The 17,013-nt window shown below is 34.2% G+C and overlaps 1 protein-coding gene, 1 long non-coding RNA gene and 1 pseudogene across 2 annotated transcripts; all 3 read right to left on the reverse strand.

Moving 5' to 3' along the window:
* Positions 1–1,471: 1,471 nt before the first annotated feature.
* LOC122304987 lies at positions 1,472–7,627 on the reverse strand (annotated as a pseudogene).
* Positions 7,628–8,541: 914 nt separating this feature from the next.
* Positions 8,542–10,532, reverse strand: LOC122305802 (exopolygalacturonase-like). The gene is made up of 4 exons (XM_043118348.1): positions 10,330–10,532; positions 9,822–10,127; positions 9,170–9,688; positions 8,542–9,050 (listed from the first exon to the last, which is right to left on the reverse strand). Exons 1-4 carry the CDS (start codon positions 10,459–10,461, stop codon positions 8,811–8,813), a joined length of 1,197 nt encoding a protein of 398 aa, XP_042974282.1. The 5' UTR covers positions 10,462–10,532; the 3' UTR covers positions 8,542–8,810.
* A 5,013-nt stretch (positions 10,533–15,545) lies between these two features.
* Positions 15,546–16,274, reverse strand: LOC122305803. Its single transcript, XR_006241250.1, has 2 exons — positions 16,051–16,274; positions 15,546–15,924 (listed from the first exon to the last, which is right to left on the reverse strand). It is a non-coding gene; the product is annotated as an uncharacterized LOC122305803 (long non-coding RNA).
* Positions 16,275–17,013: the final 739 nt, after the last annotated feature.

The raw sequence follows: 17,013 nt of genomic DNA on the forward strand, positions 1-17,013 counted from the left end.
AATCTAGATAATGATGAAATAAACTGAGAGAAATGAGATTTATTTAATTTAAACATAAGAAAAAAAAAAGATCCATGTATGCACGTTTAAGGGGGTTTTTCCCCCCGGGCCTAAGGCTCAGGAATGCAGACCCAGGTGCAGTAGGACTGAACTAAACAGATAACCCCATAGGCCCACGGGGCACTCTAGGCCCTAAAGGAAGAAGAACAAGAAGCATCGAAGCTTATTTTTAAAAATATTACACATATATAAAGCGAGTCTCAATCAGGAAAGACCGTTGATTATTGATCAAATTGTCCGAAAACTAAACAAGGTTCAAATGAAACACAATGCGAATGTAAATTACTTGATGTTCGAATTATGTAAATTAAGACAAATATTAATGTCAAAATGTACTAATGATCACCTCATTTTATGGAAGGGTTTTAATCCAGCCTTTCCCCTTTCAGGGGGCTGCCAGACCATATCATGGGCCTAAGCCCAAGCTTGACTCAATAAATCCTAAGTTGAGGACTTGGCCCACTGAAGGAATATAATGATAGCTACCCAAGAATCTCGGGGAGTAGTTATCAATTTATTGGGTAACTTGAATTTCAAATGATGGGTTAGACGTTATCACTTGAAACAGAAGACACTTGGGTTCTATATGTATATATATACACACCACCCACGTGTCATAACGAGGATAATCTTCTACTCCCTAATTAAAAATCTCTATTATTTTACTGACTTAGACAATATTGGAGGCATTCCAACGAACCCCCAAAGTCTTATCTCTCTTTGGTTGCATGTGATTATGTGTGTGATGCTGTAAAACATGACGTCCATAACATGTTGAATTGGATTTCATTTAAAAAAAAAAAAATGAGTACTACCCGTGTAATGATTAATGTCCAAATGTTATGTGTATGTTAATTTGAGCATAAATTAACTACTTTATAATGTTTGGATGTAAACTAAAGATTTGGACATATATAATAACGCGCGAACATAATTAATTACTTTGTGTTTGAACGTTATAATTTCATTAAAAACAAGGGACACCATGCATACAGAAAAAAAAAATAAAAAATAAAAAATAAAAATAAAAATAAAAAGGATTATTGTCGTATATAACATATACCGTCCGTACAACTTTATGAGACAGTATTCGAACGTCATAAATTACTTACGTACGTACGTTCAAATGAAAACTAAAGGCTCGAACATATATATATATATATATATATATATATTAACATCTTAATATAATTTATTTAAATTATATTGGTTCACCACTCAGCTCATCACGCATGCATGCATGCAAGCAAGCATGAAGACGGGCAGGGGTGCAACGTATAAGTACATGAGTTTTCTAAACCAACCTAGCTATGATCGAATGAACTTAATTAATATTCCATGCACGCATATTTTTTGAGATTTTGCATGCATGCATTTAACATTTAAGCATAATATTCAAAAGGAAGGTTAATTAATTATAATTAGCACAAGCAGGAGGGTTCAGTTTTCCAAAAGCTGAAGGCTTCACGTTCTTGCACACGGATGTAATAGGGCCATCTTTTCCATTGTATTGCAAGCTAATGTCGCTTATCTGCACATTCTGGCAAGGAATGCTTCTGCTACATATAATCTTCACAGCCTGCTTAGTTACGGATGTTCCCTGAATGTTCTTGATCAAGCTAACATTGCTAATCTTGACACGTGATGGAACCTATTTTATATGCATGCATGCAAATTAACAAAGTCATTAATCACAAATACCAAATTATATAAGTACTAATATTAAATATTATTAATTAGTTTAAGAAATTACTGTTTTTTAAGTTATTAAGTACGTAATTGTGATATCCCGTTTTTACGTGTATTTGCATAAGAAGATTATTTTATTTATTATGGTTTATGACTTTTGTTTTAAATTTAATGTTTTATTTGTTGGGTTCATTTTATGATTTTAAGTTGTGTAAATTATTTTAATGTGCTTTCTTATTATTAGTTATTATTTCACATTTAAATTACTCTATGCTTTAAATATTCTATTGTTGGGCTTTAAATATTCTATTTTATTAGTATTGAGTTGTAGTGTTTTTACTTGGCTTTTAATTATTTTTTTTCTTGTACCTTTTTATTTCTTGGTTCTTTGTATTTTGGGTTGAACTCTTTTATTTCTCTTTTTTCCTGTATTTTCGGACCCAAAGCCAACCAATTTCGGGCCCAGCCCCTCAACTTACCCAAAACGGCGTCGTTTTAGTGCCTTAGGGTTTCTGCTTCTTCTTCTTCTTCTTCTTCTTCTTTTCCTTCTCCTCCAGCGCCGTCCACCTCTTTCTTTTCTTCCTCTTCTTTTCCGTTCAGCTGCTACTGCTTCTCCTTCCTTCTTCTCTTCATTTCTTTCGGTTTTATCTTCTTTTCTTCCCCTCTTGTTGGGCCGGTTGATCTTCTTCTTCCCTGGGAAATTTTCTGCATCTTCTTCAACCTTGGAGCCGAATCCTTCCTCCATTTTTCGTTCGAGTGAATTCGTGAGCCAATGCTCTGTTTGTGGCCACACTTCCATGCTTAGTTTCTTTCTTTTTCATAGGATTTTTTTCGTGTGCAAGATTGTGGGTAAACCTTGTGATTTTCGGGTGTTCTCCTCTCTAACCAATGTTCTGTTTTGTACCAAAATTATACTCTATTTTGGCTTCAATTTCTTGCTCGTTTTTCCCTCTTTTTCCTCTAGTATTTTCGAGTCCTAGTTGTGTTTGAAAGCCTCATTTTCGTGCCCTATTTTTGAGCAAGCCATGCGTGTGTTCTTTCCCTTTGTTTTCCCTTGCCATGTAATTATATCTCCAGCCATCATCTTCAAGTGTTGTTTCAGAAAAATCATCCTTTAAATCTGAAAATCCCACCTTTAAATCCCTTTGTTTTCGAAATCCATTTTAGTGTAAAAAACTGTATTTTGGTAGTTTATTTTCAAGCTAGCTTTGGGGAGTTAAAGTTGGTATTTGATCTTCCAGGAATTTGCCTTTAAAGCGCTGTAAGTATTTTCCAAACTTCATTTCAGATTTAAATATATTATTGCTTCACAATAAATTTGTGATTGGTTGGTTATTCCAGACTGAGTCTGAAGAGTCGAGAGTCGGATGGATTTGAGGATGGAGTTGTTTAGTTACTGTTGATGTTGAGTTTTGTTGGATAAATTGTGTCTTAAGGTGTGCATTGCATGGTGCATTCATATGCACGTATTAAATTGAGAAAAACTGGTTTTATCAGTGTAAATAGATTTTTGAGTGTGTGTGTATCACGACCCCAAGTCAGGATGGGGTATTATCTCAGTGGAGCTCCTCTGGTCACTCGAGAGTAGATAATACTGAGTGACATCTCCTGGGTTGTCGCTGGGTGACGACCGGATCGCACGATACGGTAACGTTGTTGTGTCGACTTCGTGGTCCCTTGGCTGGCGGGGACTAGAGGATGGCCTGGTCCAGGTACGCGCTGGGCACGAGACTGGGTATCGCTCATTTAGGTGTCACATGCGTAGTCGTTACCTGCGGTGTGGCATATGAGCTAGAGTGTGCGGATGATCCCTAGGGGAGATCATGGTGCATGCATTAATTTGGAAATGGTTTTGGATATTGGATATGGGTAGGGCTGAGCAGAAATCCGAAAATCCGACCTCGACTCCGATCCGGCTCCACTCCGATCCGACTCCGACTCCAACTCCGACTCCCTATTCCGACTCCGACTCCGACTCCACATCTGACTCCGCTCCGCTAATGTATATATTTTATAAAAACAATGTGTTTTTCTATATATTAATCATATAGATATAAATATAATAACATGTAATATTAATATATAAATACTAAAATGCTTAATAACATATAACATTGTAATACTAATGTATAATATAACATGTAACACTAATATATTAATAATAAATTTATAATAGCATGTAAACTAATGTATAATAATTAAAATTGATTATATAGAATATAGATTTTATATAACTATATCTTATATAGTTTTAAACTCAGTAATATACTAGAATAGCTACATAGGTTAATTATTATAAAATAATATATTTATGCTATAATATATAGACTAAATTAACTAATAATAGTTTAGTATATGTAAACATCACATCATGACTCATGCTGTTTCAATATTACTACCATGTAACACAGTAAAACTAAATTACTAATGTATAAATATGTGTGTTACATGTAATAATAATGTATAAATACTAAAATGCATAATAACATGTAAGTTATAGGATATAGTAAATTACTAATATATATAATAGTATACTATTAGTTATATATATATATATTAAATTAATATCTTTAAGTTATTATCTATTAATACTAGTGTAACTAGTGTTATTACATATTATTAATTACTAGTTATTACATCTAGACTATCTAGTTATTAAACTATAGTAAATAAGTTAATAAATATTACTAATTTACTATATACTAATAGACTAATAGTATTAGTATATAGTAAATTACTAATATATATAATAGTATACTATTAGTTATATATATATTAAATTAATATCTTTAAGTTATTATATATTAGTACTAGTGTAACTAGTGTTAGTACATATAATTAGTTACTAGTTATTAGTTATAGACTATAGTAAATAAGTTAATAAATATATTAGTTACTAGTTATTACATCTAGTTATTTGTTATAGACTATAGTAAATAAGTTAATAAATATTACTAATTTACTATATACTAATAGTCTAATACTCTATATACTAATAGACTAATAGTAATAGACTATTAGTATATAGTAAATTACTAATATATATAATAGTATACTATTAGTTATATATATATGTATATATTAAATTAATATCTTTAAGTTATTATCTATTAGTACTAGTGTAACTAGTGTTATTACATATTATTAGTTACTAGTTATTACATCTAGACTATCTAGTTATTAGACTATAGTAAATAAGTTAATAAATATTACTAATTTACTATATATTAATAGACTAATAGTATTAGTATTAGTGTATTACTAATATAATATATATATATATATAATAGTATACTATTAGTTATATAATAGTATACAAACTTTAAGATTAAAATTTGATTTAATATTTTTTAAAATATGGTTTAGCTTAGGATATGGGAATATAAAAATTAAAAAGCCCAAAATATGTATTGAAGAAGGCCAACCGGCTGCCCACTGGGCCACTCCTATAGGCCTGCAACCAAAAGTTCAAAACCTAGCCCATTGCTCCTTAAATTGACCAAAACGGCACCGTAGCATCTATTTCCCTCATTGAATTCTGTCCTGCAGCCCTAACTTAGTAAGTCCTAAAGAGTTTTTAACTTTTCTCCAGTCCCCGTCACCCCAAGTCCCCACACCCCACTCCCAGTCGGCCAGTCCCATTATACCCAGTTGCCAACTTCCCAAATCGGCAAAGAAGGCAGACCTGGGTCATCAATCATAGCACGGTGCCGTCGCAGTCAACCAAATCCAATGCCGTTGCAGATCTGGGTCATCGCACGGTGCCATCGCAGTCAACCAAATCAATGCCGTTGCCCAACCTCGACTCCATTCTGACTCTGCTCCGACAAGTCGGAGGCGGAGTCGGAGCAGAGTCTAACGCCATCGGAGCCGGAGTCGGAGGTCGGATTCGGCCTCCGACAAAGTCAGAATCGGAGTTGGATGGCTCCAATACCGTTTCCGATTCGTTGGTGCTCAGCCCTAGATATGGGCCATTTTCTGGAAAAATGGCAAGACTTTGTAAGAGGTTATTGTGATATTTTTTATGGAAAAATGATGGTTTTCTTGGTTTGGGCCGTTATATAGGATAATGACAATAGTTTCTTTTAAAGGATATGTTTTGGGCCAAAATAAGATTTTGGCGTGCGTGGAAAAATGTGGATTTATGGGACATGTGCATTTGGCATTCTTTCATGCATATTGTTGAGTTTAATATATTTTTATCTTGTGGCATTTAGATTATTACTTACCTGCGGCACCATTTTGATACCGTAGATTTTGATGCAGATGTTGAGAAGGAGGAGGCTGAGCCCGAAGAGGTGGCTCCGCCAGAGTTTTGATTTGGAGTCTTTTATGTTAAAAATTATCTCTTCTAGTTTTTAGGTCTTGTAATTTGGTTTTAAAACAATATTTGAGACTTGTAATATTTTATTATGTGTGACTTAAACGAGTTTGTATTTAAACAAAAAATTCTGGTACTTAGTTGTAAGACTTTTATTATCCGCTACGTGATTTTATTGTATACTTGTTGCATGTACACACACTTGGCACTTGGCGATGGGATGTGTGACCCATGTTGTCATCATCCTGACGTCTTGATTTTCACGTGTCCGTATATGAGAGTTTGGGACGTCATAGTAGCACCTCTGCATTGCACTGAGCATAAGGGCAATACTCTTGGTCTATAAGAAGACAAGAGCTGACATTGTTCATCACAATATCCTCAAAATCCAAATATGAAGCAATGCCGCTAGGAGAATTTGGCCATGTTTTGACCCTAACACCGAACATTGTGCTGGTGAGGGTATAGCTCCTCACAGTAACTCCCATAACAGGTTGTTCGTCATGATACTTTCCTAAGCTTCCAACACAAAAGCCATGTCCAGGTCCACATGTCACATTCTCAATGTTAGTTTGTTGGCTTCCATCACCAAGGGAGACACAGTCATCCCCTGTTTTGATGTATGCGCCAGTGTTAATATTGATCCCGGATGAGCAACCACTATGAATTCCGTCAGTGTTTAGGCTTTCTTGTGGCACTCTGATTATAATATGTTGAAGGGTCACGTTCTTGCAATTCAATATGTTCATGTGAAACAACTTGCTGTTTAGCGAACTTATGTCCTGAATCTTCGAGTTGGTGATCGAAGTGAATGCCAAATTCTGCGCATAAAACCAAAGAATTCTAATATTTAGGCTTATTATACTCATGATCGATGTGCTATATTGATGATAATAATAAAATTAAAAAAAAAAAAACCGACATTAACAAACACACACACACGCACATATATAAACACGCATGTGAGATGCTATGTACAATGGGCAGTGAATTGCATGTCCCAGTTTTTGCACAGTTATTTTGGGACCAAGCAAGTGATCCTTGGCAATCGAAAGTTCCTGTTCCTGAGACCATCAATCTATCAATGTTTTGGAAAACCATCCAGCCGTTTTGGGACTTGAAAATGTTGAGGTATGTTGGAGCAAGAACGTTTCCTTGAACCTGAACACTGAATAGTGCCTTGCAGGGTCCTTGGAACGTTAATGGACCAACTATGCATTTCCCGTTTGGTATCAAAACAGTGCTAGGATTGGTCGACACGCATGCCACCTTCCAAGCATTACTCATTGCCTAATCAAAGACCACCATTAATCCAAGAAATTAAATAAAAGAAGAGAATTAAGAGAGAGACATTTTTATATATGTCACGTTAAGATATATCTTCGAAATCCAAATGACATGAAGAACAATCGAGTTATAGGCGTGTAACTGTTTTACCTAGGTATCATTTGACTTGCCATCAACCTTTGCTCCAAAGTTTTTTATGTTGAAATCTGCACCATGGGCTATTCTAATAACTGAAAACAAGAATCTTAGGAGGCATGTTGCTCCGGCCATGAGACGATTATTTTTTGAAACCATGTTTTGATTTTTTTCCCCTTGCTTTATATGGTAAGAGTCTAGTCTTAACTTCTTTTAGCTTGAATTGTTAGAAGGGAGATATGAGTTTCCCAACGATCGATAGGGGGTTTCATTTATATATATGTAGCAGTGTAATAGATCAGGATACTGCTCAATGCCACAAGAACTTAAAAAACCTAGCTAATATTAGGTTGGCTTATCGACAACCATTCAAACGTACGGTCAAATTATACCTTTCTTTTTCTTTTTCTTTTTTTTATAAAAAACCACTTTGTGTGGTTGAGGAGGATGATTATCGATCTCCAACCAATGTAAAGACCTTATAAACTATGACTTTCACTTATAGTTGAACTGCAGGCCGCCAGGAACCAACATAAAGTTAGCCTAAATTAGTTGACAATATTATTAGACATGCAATCTCCTCAGTATATATATCTGAGCTGTTTATATGTAGTAGGTTTTTCTTCGTTGTTCAGGGACCAACAAAATAAAATAATGGCCCTAACCATAAACTTAGGGGCTCGTTTGGATGCCATATTCAGCTAAATGCACTTTACTTTTAAGCTGCTTTGGACACCCAAACAATCAAACGAGTGCAATTCAACCTGATCTCGTTGACTAGGCCTCACGTAAATAGCATCAGCAACTACCGAAATGGACTTTATGGCTCCCCAAACATGAGCTGGCAATTGACATCTTTTGGATAGTACATTTCAAGTGCATAACTCATTGACATGTGTTGTTGGACCCAACAACTCAAACCCAAATTATGACATTTGTTCCTTAATCCTTGTGCCATGATGAAGTGTAGAAAACACTTTTTTTTTTTTTTTTGCAGGTTCAACGCATTATGAGGAGACAATAATGTCAATATATGTAGATATTTAAGGTGGGTCCCAATAATTTTATAATTTTTCATAAATATATCTAAATTCCTCCTAGCATGGGTTACAATCAATGCTAAAGTACTCATGTGGAACATATTACATGAAATGGACGGGGACTCTACTAAATCTTATTTCGGCTAGTTGCCGACTGCATGCATTACTTTAAAGCGATGCATGGACATGATGGTCACGAGAATGCTCCTCGATTGAGGATTAATATTACTCATTTAGTTTTGAGGAGCATTCTGTTTAAGCTGTTCTGTTGCCCTCGCTCATTCTGCAGATGACCCCGTACAAGCAGGAGGGTTCTGAATTCCAGCAAATGTGGGTTTGACATTCTCACATATTGCTTTATACTCTCCAGACCCTGTGAATTTAATGTCGATGTTCTCAAGATGCACTTTCTCGCATGGTACGCTCTTGCTACAAGATATCTTGACAGCCTCTACACTAGTACTAGTTCCTCGAATGTTCTTGAAGCTAACGTCGCTGATCTTGATCGTAGAGGGAATCTAGAACCAGGAAGATCGATCCCAAAAGAGAAGGAAAAAAATCATAGTTTCTTTAGTTTTTTCTTGCACATTGAAGTCGATTGAAGCTGATAACGTAAAATTCCACATGATATTCTTACCTGAGCTTTGCATATACCATGTGGGCAGTATCCTTGATCTACGAGGAGACAATTCTCCACGTTAGTCATGTCAATATTCTCGAAATGCAGACCGGTTGCAGTACCAGGACTAGGGCTAGCAGGCCATGTCTTGATCCTCACGCCATTTGTGGCATCGGTAATGGTGCAATCGGTGACTGTGATTCCAGTCACAGGTTCCTCGTCCTTGTATTTTCCAAGGCTTCCAATGCTGATGCCATGGCCAGGTCCGCATGTTACTTTTGTGATAGTAACGCCTTGGCTTCCATCACCAATGGAGATACAATCATCACCAGTTCCAATCTTTATATCGCTAATTGTAATCAAAGATGAACGTCCAATGTGGATTCCATCGGTGTTGGCGCTGTCTGCAGGTGCAGTGATGGTTAGTTGTTCTAACTGCATGTGTTTGCAGCCCAACAAGATTATGTGGAAATATTTGCTGTTTAGTGATGTTATGTCCTTGACTACTGCATTTGTGAGGAAGCTGAACTTCAAATTCTGCATGCGTTCATTTTTTAAACATTAAGAACCACATATTAACAAATAATAGTAAGTGATTAGTGTCATATATATATATATATATAGGGAGAGTGGTGGAAAATCTATAGCATGCATGCCGAACAATTCTTACAGCGGCAAATACTCCGCAGTTGGCGTCATTGGCACAGTTATTTGATTTCCAAGCTAGTTGTCCTTGACCATCGAAAGTTCCACCCCCTGACAGAGTGAACCCATCAACATGAATGATTTGGATCCAGAAATCCTTGAATTTACTGGGGTCTGCTGGAGCCTGGATGGTGCCATGATTTTGCAATTCAATAGGTCCCTTGCAAGGTCCTTCTAAACTCACTTCACCTAATTTGAATGTCCCTTTTGGAACCACAACTTGGTTATTACCACTTGCTGCACATGCATCTTTCCAAGCACTGGTCAAAGCCTGATGATCATTACGGAAACCGAAAATGAAAACAGAATAAATTAGTTCAGCCTTAATTCTTCTTTTTAGATCATAAGTACTACTGATGATCATATGAATACTTATGATGAGTATAGCATTTAAACATTTATACTGATCAACAATATGTGCATGATCTTAAATGGAATTGTAGTAGTATATATATATATATACACACTCATACCGCGGTTATATCTCCACCAGGCTTTGCTCCATGTGTTGTCACATCAAAAATTGCGGCCTGGGCATGATCAATGGCATTAAATGCCACCAGAAACACCAAGGATATCAACGTGAGGTTTATATTCACAGCCATCTTGATCTTTTATCTATCTATCGCACCTCAACTTTTTTGTTTTTGGTAGTTGTCTGATATAAATGATCGATGAAAAGATCCTTTGGTTAACACAACTATTTATAATACATGGGTGTTGAATCTAAACCATCTAAACTTGTTGAAACTGTCAATCGATCGTTTCCTAATCTTATGCAACACCTTTAATAAGTTGTATGGTATTTATAGTTTATTCAACTAATTCAATGACTTCGATCTATTCTTAGCTTGGCTTCGTCCTTGAAGCCAGCTCTCACTCAACTGAATGGCATTTGTCTCGTGATTTTCTGATCTTAGATTACTGCTAATGCCCAATCGCTAGCTAGCTAGCTTGGGAGATTAATTAACAGTTAGTAGCCTGTATGCATGGTCAACAATTATTAATTAGTATCCTAATTTAGTAATTAATTATATATAAAGACCATCCACCATGATTATACACTTATTAGTATCCTAATTAGTGTAGAATCTTCGATTATCAATGGTTATTAGAGAAACAATCATTTTTGCGTATTTCTTATACATTTTATTAATTTGATTGGTCAAAACGGTTATCTTATATTAAAAAAAAAAATTAATGCAGCCAATCACATTAGTTAAGTACATAAAGAGTATACAAAAGAGATTGTACATAGAATTTTTGTATATATCACAACGTAGATATGATGCAATATTAATAACATTTAATTTAAGCTAATTTCATACAAAGCCTTGCATTAATTTATATATAGTCCAATATCAGCTAGCTAGCTATAGTACACGCCCAAATTAATTAAGGATCACTTGGTGCATATCTATTCATAAACCGTTCGTACAATTAATCGGATCGGCCGGATGGATCACATTTACTCTCTAGACTAATTTAAATTATTTTGGACCCACATGGGATGGAATTAAAATACTACATGCATGCAGTGCCGTCAATACCCATGCATGCATATTCTCCCCACATAGACACACACATGAGCGCGCGCACGCACACACATATATATAAATAGAGTTTTGCTACATACAAGCAAAGTCACGTACTAATCTGCGTACCAATACTGATTCTTTCATACTTAAAAGTTAAATTAGTACTGTTTTCAATAAAATCTACTTTTTGACCAATCACAATAAATTGGTGCACATATTAGTGTACAAGTATGCTTGTAACTAGATTTTTTCATATAAATATATATATATATATATATATGTACATTTTCTTTCATTCTACATGATAGATATAAATATATGCCTTACAAACTTATATATATCGAGTGCACTAAAATCTTGATCGTTAACCAGCTAGCCTTATAGATTTAATTAATCAATGAGATTTATATCTACAAGACTTTTTTCTCTATGATAAAGGATATTAGTGCAGCATACTATGGCAATAAAGTTCTTTATATACATATATATATAGTATATTAGTCGTTTGATTTATTATGTTGTCTTTGTATTTACTGATCATTTAGGTCAATATATATTTTAGTTGTAATGGTGCCCCAGTCCCAAAAGTCAAGGGAGTTAGCTCATGTTACCTAAACTCATCTCCCAACAACACAATATATAGATTCCAAATTTCCTATAAACCGTAAAAATTATTACTACAACCAATAACTATAATATATTTACTCTAAGATACCATGAAGTCTCAAAATAACCATCAACCTTCAGCATTTCTATCAAAATAACCAAATAAAACTACTGCATAAAACTCTACCAAAATCAAGGTACCCAAAGTCCTCTGTTTGTACTTACCATTATATTCACATAACCTTACCCATACTTCATATTCTTGATTCTCCATTGAATCATCTAAATCATCTCAAAAATATTGTGGAGATAAGCGGTGAGTTTTCAACAATTTAGTAAGCGGAGAATATATACTAATATGTAAACATGAGCCTTTTCAGAGAGTTCAGAATGCAGAAACAAAACTTTTCATTTCAATGTGCATATCTCAAAATCATATTATCAGAAAATTAAAGTGACATTTCACTATTCATATTCAAAGACTCTTTAGCATAACATGACTGAATATTTTCATCTTAACATATCATGTACCATGTTTAACTCCCGTGGTAAAATTGTGCTATCTCCGGTGGTCAAATCAGACAGTATCATATTGTGAAACTTCTCATTATTCATTCTCAACACAAGAAAGAACACATAGAACAACCATTTTGTTTCTAAAGTGGATACACTCATATCAGAGATGTTGGTACAAACCATATAGCATATTAGAACCAAAATCAGAATCAGAAAATCATGCCAAAGGTTTTTCATATACATATTATATCATATAAAGTGCAGAACATATTCATATCATTTTCACATGTTCAAAACAGGTTCAAAACATTTTCATATAACATGTACAAAATTTTCAGATGTCATGTCCACTCTTTTTCACATTTTAGAAACATGTCAAAATATTTCTCATGTCTACACTAGTCATGTCAATAAACATTTTTCTCTTTCATACGGATTTATTGAGTAATGCAGAAACACATAACTTAGATTGTTTTTTATATTTTCATTTCAGAACACATCATGCACATTTTCATAAAGCAACCTTAGATCATTTTCTTTTTATGCAAAGTTTAGCATAGGTAGGGGTGGGCAATGGTGACCCGCCTCCCGCTACCCCACACCAGCCATGCAGGGGTGGGAGACCCTACCTCGCATGAAATACTCTAAGCGAGGGCGGGTAGACCGAACCTCGCCCTACTTTTCAAGTCTAATATTGCTCAAGTACGATTCTTGTATGGCTTTGGAATTCTATATAAGGTTGGTCTAATGTGTCCATGTGGTTACAGCCAAAGAATAATATGCTAGCACAACTTTGGGGTGTTGATTCCACATGGAGAAAAATTAAAAAAATAGCAGAAGGAATTAAAAAACTAAAGAAAAATTTTAAATGATTAATGGAGAACAAAGAGTAATTTTTAATGCTAATTAAAGTGAAGCAATGTTACTAATGGAAGAAGTACTCAAATTTGACGAACAGGAGAGCGTGGGAATCTTTTGCACAAATCCGATATTTTAATTATTCTTAATTCATTGGATAACTCAATTGGGAACTCTATTTCTGAAATTTCCAATCGGAGGGTATAGATTTATAAACCAAAATTAAACCAAATGTAACCCTTTGAAAAATTATTCACCACTTTTAAAATACATAAATTATTATCCATATTGAGAAAATCCAATAACGATAATATACTCAGGGAACGATATTGCAGCAAAGAACTAAATCAATATAGATAAATAATTGATCTAAACATAATAAAAAAACTAATCCATTCAATAGAAAAAGCATGACTGAATCTATAAACAGAATAAATTCTATGATTAGTTAGAGAAGAAAACATCAACAATGAATTGAGAATGATAAAACAAAAGAGTTTTAGTTATTGAAAATCAATTACATAAATTAAAAATAAATTAAAAATGTAATCTAATATGCAAGTTCATCCCTAACCCTACTTGAGAATTTAGTTATCCATAAATATGATGGAGAACAAAAATCTCCAGAGAAAGATAAAGCAAACGGCGGCTATGGAAGTGATTTTCTCCTCTCTTCAAATCTGTCTCTTGTGCCTTTCCTCCTCCTTTATTTTGTGCTAATGATATATTTATATAGGGTAGGAAAGAAACCCTAATGTTTTCATAATTTTCGCATAAAAAAATCTTTTAAATTTTAGAACTCATCTTGACAGCTACGTACGCACTTCAGAAGTTTGAATTTGGACATCCTTATTAGAGACAAATTTATAATCCTTTAAGCTAACTTTCTAATGCATTAAGAATACAATCAATCCAATATGTGAGTAAAACGTTACGATCAAAATACTAAAATATGTCCAGACTGTCTCCTAGCAAATTTCAAATTTGGACTTCTTGCAGTTTCCTTTTGTATTTTTTTTTTTCTTGATCCAAATTGCTCTCAAGCTTCATGAAGCTTCTACTTTGAATTTGACTAGACTTTAACTTACTCTTTTATAAACTCTAAAATTCAACATATAAAAACTGTTTAGGAGTATCCCAACGTAAATAGAAAGTCAATTTGAAAATACACATTAATTTTTATGATTTCTATTAACATTTTAGCATTTTAATCCAATAATAGGGTATTTAGAGTGTACTTTCACACACTCATCACAATGCCATTTACAATCTTGTGAATAAGTCTCATACTCTTATGACTCTTACGAGCAAATCTAATAAATTTAAAATTAATATTATATATATAAATTATAATTTACAATTTAATTATATAATAATTTGGGTTTATATTTTTGGACCCAAAAATAATTTTTAAGCCCAATGGGCATTAGTGTTTTTGAAGTGGGCAGGGGGCGAGGCAGATAAAATGTTCACCTCACCCCCCAGCACTCAGGGGGCCCACCCCCGCCTCGCAGAGGCGAGGTGTGGGGTGGAAATACCACCTCATGCATATCCTCACAATAGCACTAGGGAAATATTCATTATCACCATTAGAAAAATCATGTAGTTTGGGTAAATCTCCAATTGAACAGATACCTCATCTTTACACTTGAAATACTTATTTTAATTGCTCAAAACCTAAAATTATCTTAACTCTAAAATACCATCCTTTCTAAATTACTCAATATCCACATAATCGAAATCATAATTTAATACTACTAACATATAATGTAGTAGGAAATCATAAATCTCTTAAACAATAGTAGTTCATAAAATATCTTTATAATAATACATATATTAAAAATCAATGTAAACTACTAATCAATATCTAATTTAAAACCATCAAATATTTATCTCTATATAATAGGCTTAAAGTTTTTAAAATAAAATATTAAACTCTTACAATTTACCACCAAAATCTAGTTGTAAATTAATACTAGATAATATAATTAATACCTTTAAATATTTTCTATGAAATCAAGTTTATGGTTAATACATTTATCAGAGTAAAATTATGCTTAATTTAAAAAGATTAAACAGACTATAACAATGAATTTTAAGTATCTGAATTATATTCAATCTAGATAATGAAGAAACGGACTGAGAGAAATGAGATTTATTTAATTTAAACATAAGAAAAAAAAAAGATCCATGTATTAATTTTAGATGGTCCGTACAATGGGCATTGAATTGCATGTCCCAGTTTTTGCACAGTTATTTTGGGACCAAGCAAGTGATCCTTGGCCATCGAGAGTTCCTGTTCCTGAGACCATCAATCTGTCAATGTTTTGTAAAACCATCCAGCCGTTTTGGGACTTGAAAATGTTGAGGCTTGGTGGAGCAAGAACGTTTCCTTGAACCTGAACACTGACTGGTGCCTTGCAGGGTCCTTGGAACGTTAATGGACCAACCATGTATTTCCCGTTTGGTATCAAAACAGTGCTACGATCGGTCTACACGCATGCCGCCTTCCAAGCATTACTCATTGCCTAATCAAAGACCACCATTAATCTGAGAAATTAAATAAAAGAAGAGAATTAAGAGAGAGACATTTTTATATATGTCACACTAAGATAAATCTTCGAAATCCAAATGACATGAAGAACAATCAAGTTACAGGCGTGTAACTGTTTTTACTTGTTATCATCTGACTTGCCATCAGCCTTTGCTCCAAAGTTTTTTATGTTCAAATCTGCACCATGGGCTATTCTGATAACTGAAAACAAGAATATTAGGAGGCATGTTGCTCTGGCCATGAGACGATTATTTTTTGAAACCATATTTGGATTTTTTTTCCCCTTACTTTCTATGGAAAAAGTCTAGTCTTAGCTTCTTCTAGCTTGAATTGTTGGGAGGGAGATATGAGTTTCCCAACGATCGATCGGGGGTTTCATTTATATATATATAGTAGTGTAATAGATCAGGATAATGCTCAACGCCACAAGAACTTAAAAAACCTAGCTAATATTAGGTTGGCTTATCGACAACCATTCAAATGTACGGTCAAATTAAACCTTTCTTTTTTTTATTAAAAACCACTTTGTGTGGTTGAGGCTAATGATTATCGATCTCCAACAAATGTAAAGACCTTATAAACTATGAATTTTGCGTATAGTTGAACTGCAGGCCGCCAGGAACCAACATAAAGTTAGCCTAAATTAGTTGACAATATTATTACACACGCAATCTCTTCAGTATATATATCTGAGTTGCCTATATATAGTAGGTTTTTCTTCATTGTTCAGGGACCAACAAAATAAAATAATGGCCCTAACCATAAACTTAGGGGCTCGTTTGGATGCCGAATTCAGCTAAGTGCACTTTACGTTTAAGGTGCTTTGGAAACCCAAACAAACAAACGAGTGCAATTCAACCTGATCTCGTTGATTGGGCCTCACGTAAATAGCACCAGCAACTACCGAAATGGACTTTATGGCTCCCAAAACATGAGCTAACAATTGACATCTTTTGGATAGTACATTTCAAGTGCATTACTCATTGACATGTGTTGTTGGACCCAATAACTCAAACCCAAATTATGACATTTGTTCCTTAATCCTTGTGCCATGATGAAGTGTAGAAAACTCTCTTTTTTTTCTT

Source organism: Carya illinoinensis, chromosome 3 (assembly GCF_018687715.1).
Source record: "Carya illinoinensis cultivar Pawnee chromosome 3, C.illinoinensisPawnee_v1, whole genome shotgun sequence".
Taxonomy (NCBI): domain Eukaryota; kingdom Viridiplantae; phylum Streptophyta; class Magnoliopsida; order Fagales; family Juglandaceae; genus Carya; species Carya illinoinensis.

Excerpts from the sequence above, each read along its gene's own strand:
- LOC122305802 (XM_043118348.1), bottom strand. The coding sequence starts at position 10,461 with ATGGCTGTGAATATAAACCTCACGTTGATATCCTTGGTGTTTCTGGTG. Across the intron at positions 10,128-10,329 it reads CTGGTGGAGATATAACCGCG|GCTTTGACCAGTGCTTGGAA; the intron begins GTATGAGTGTGT and ends AATGATCATCAG. Across the intron at positions 9,689-9,821 it reads ACTGCGGAGTATTTGCCGCT|AATTTGAAGTTCAGCTTCCT; the intron begins GTAAGAATTGTT and ends GAACGCATGCAG.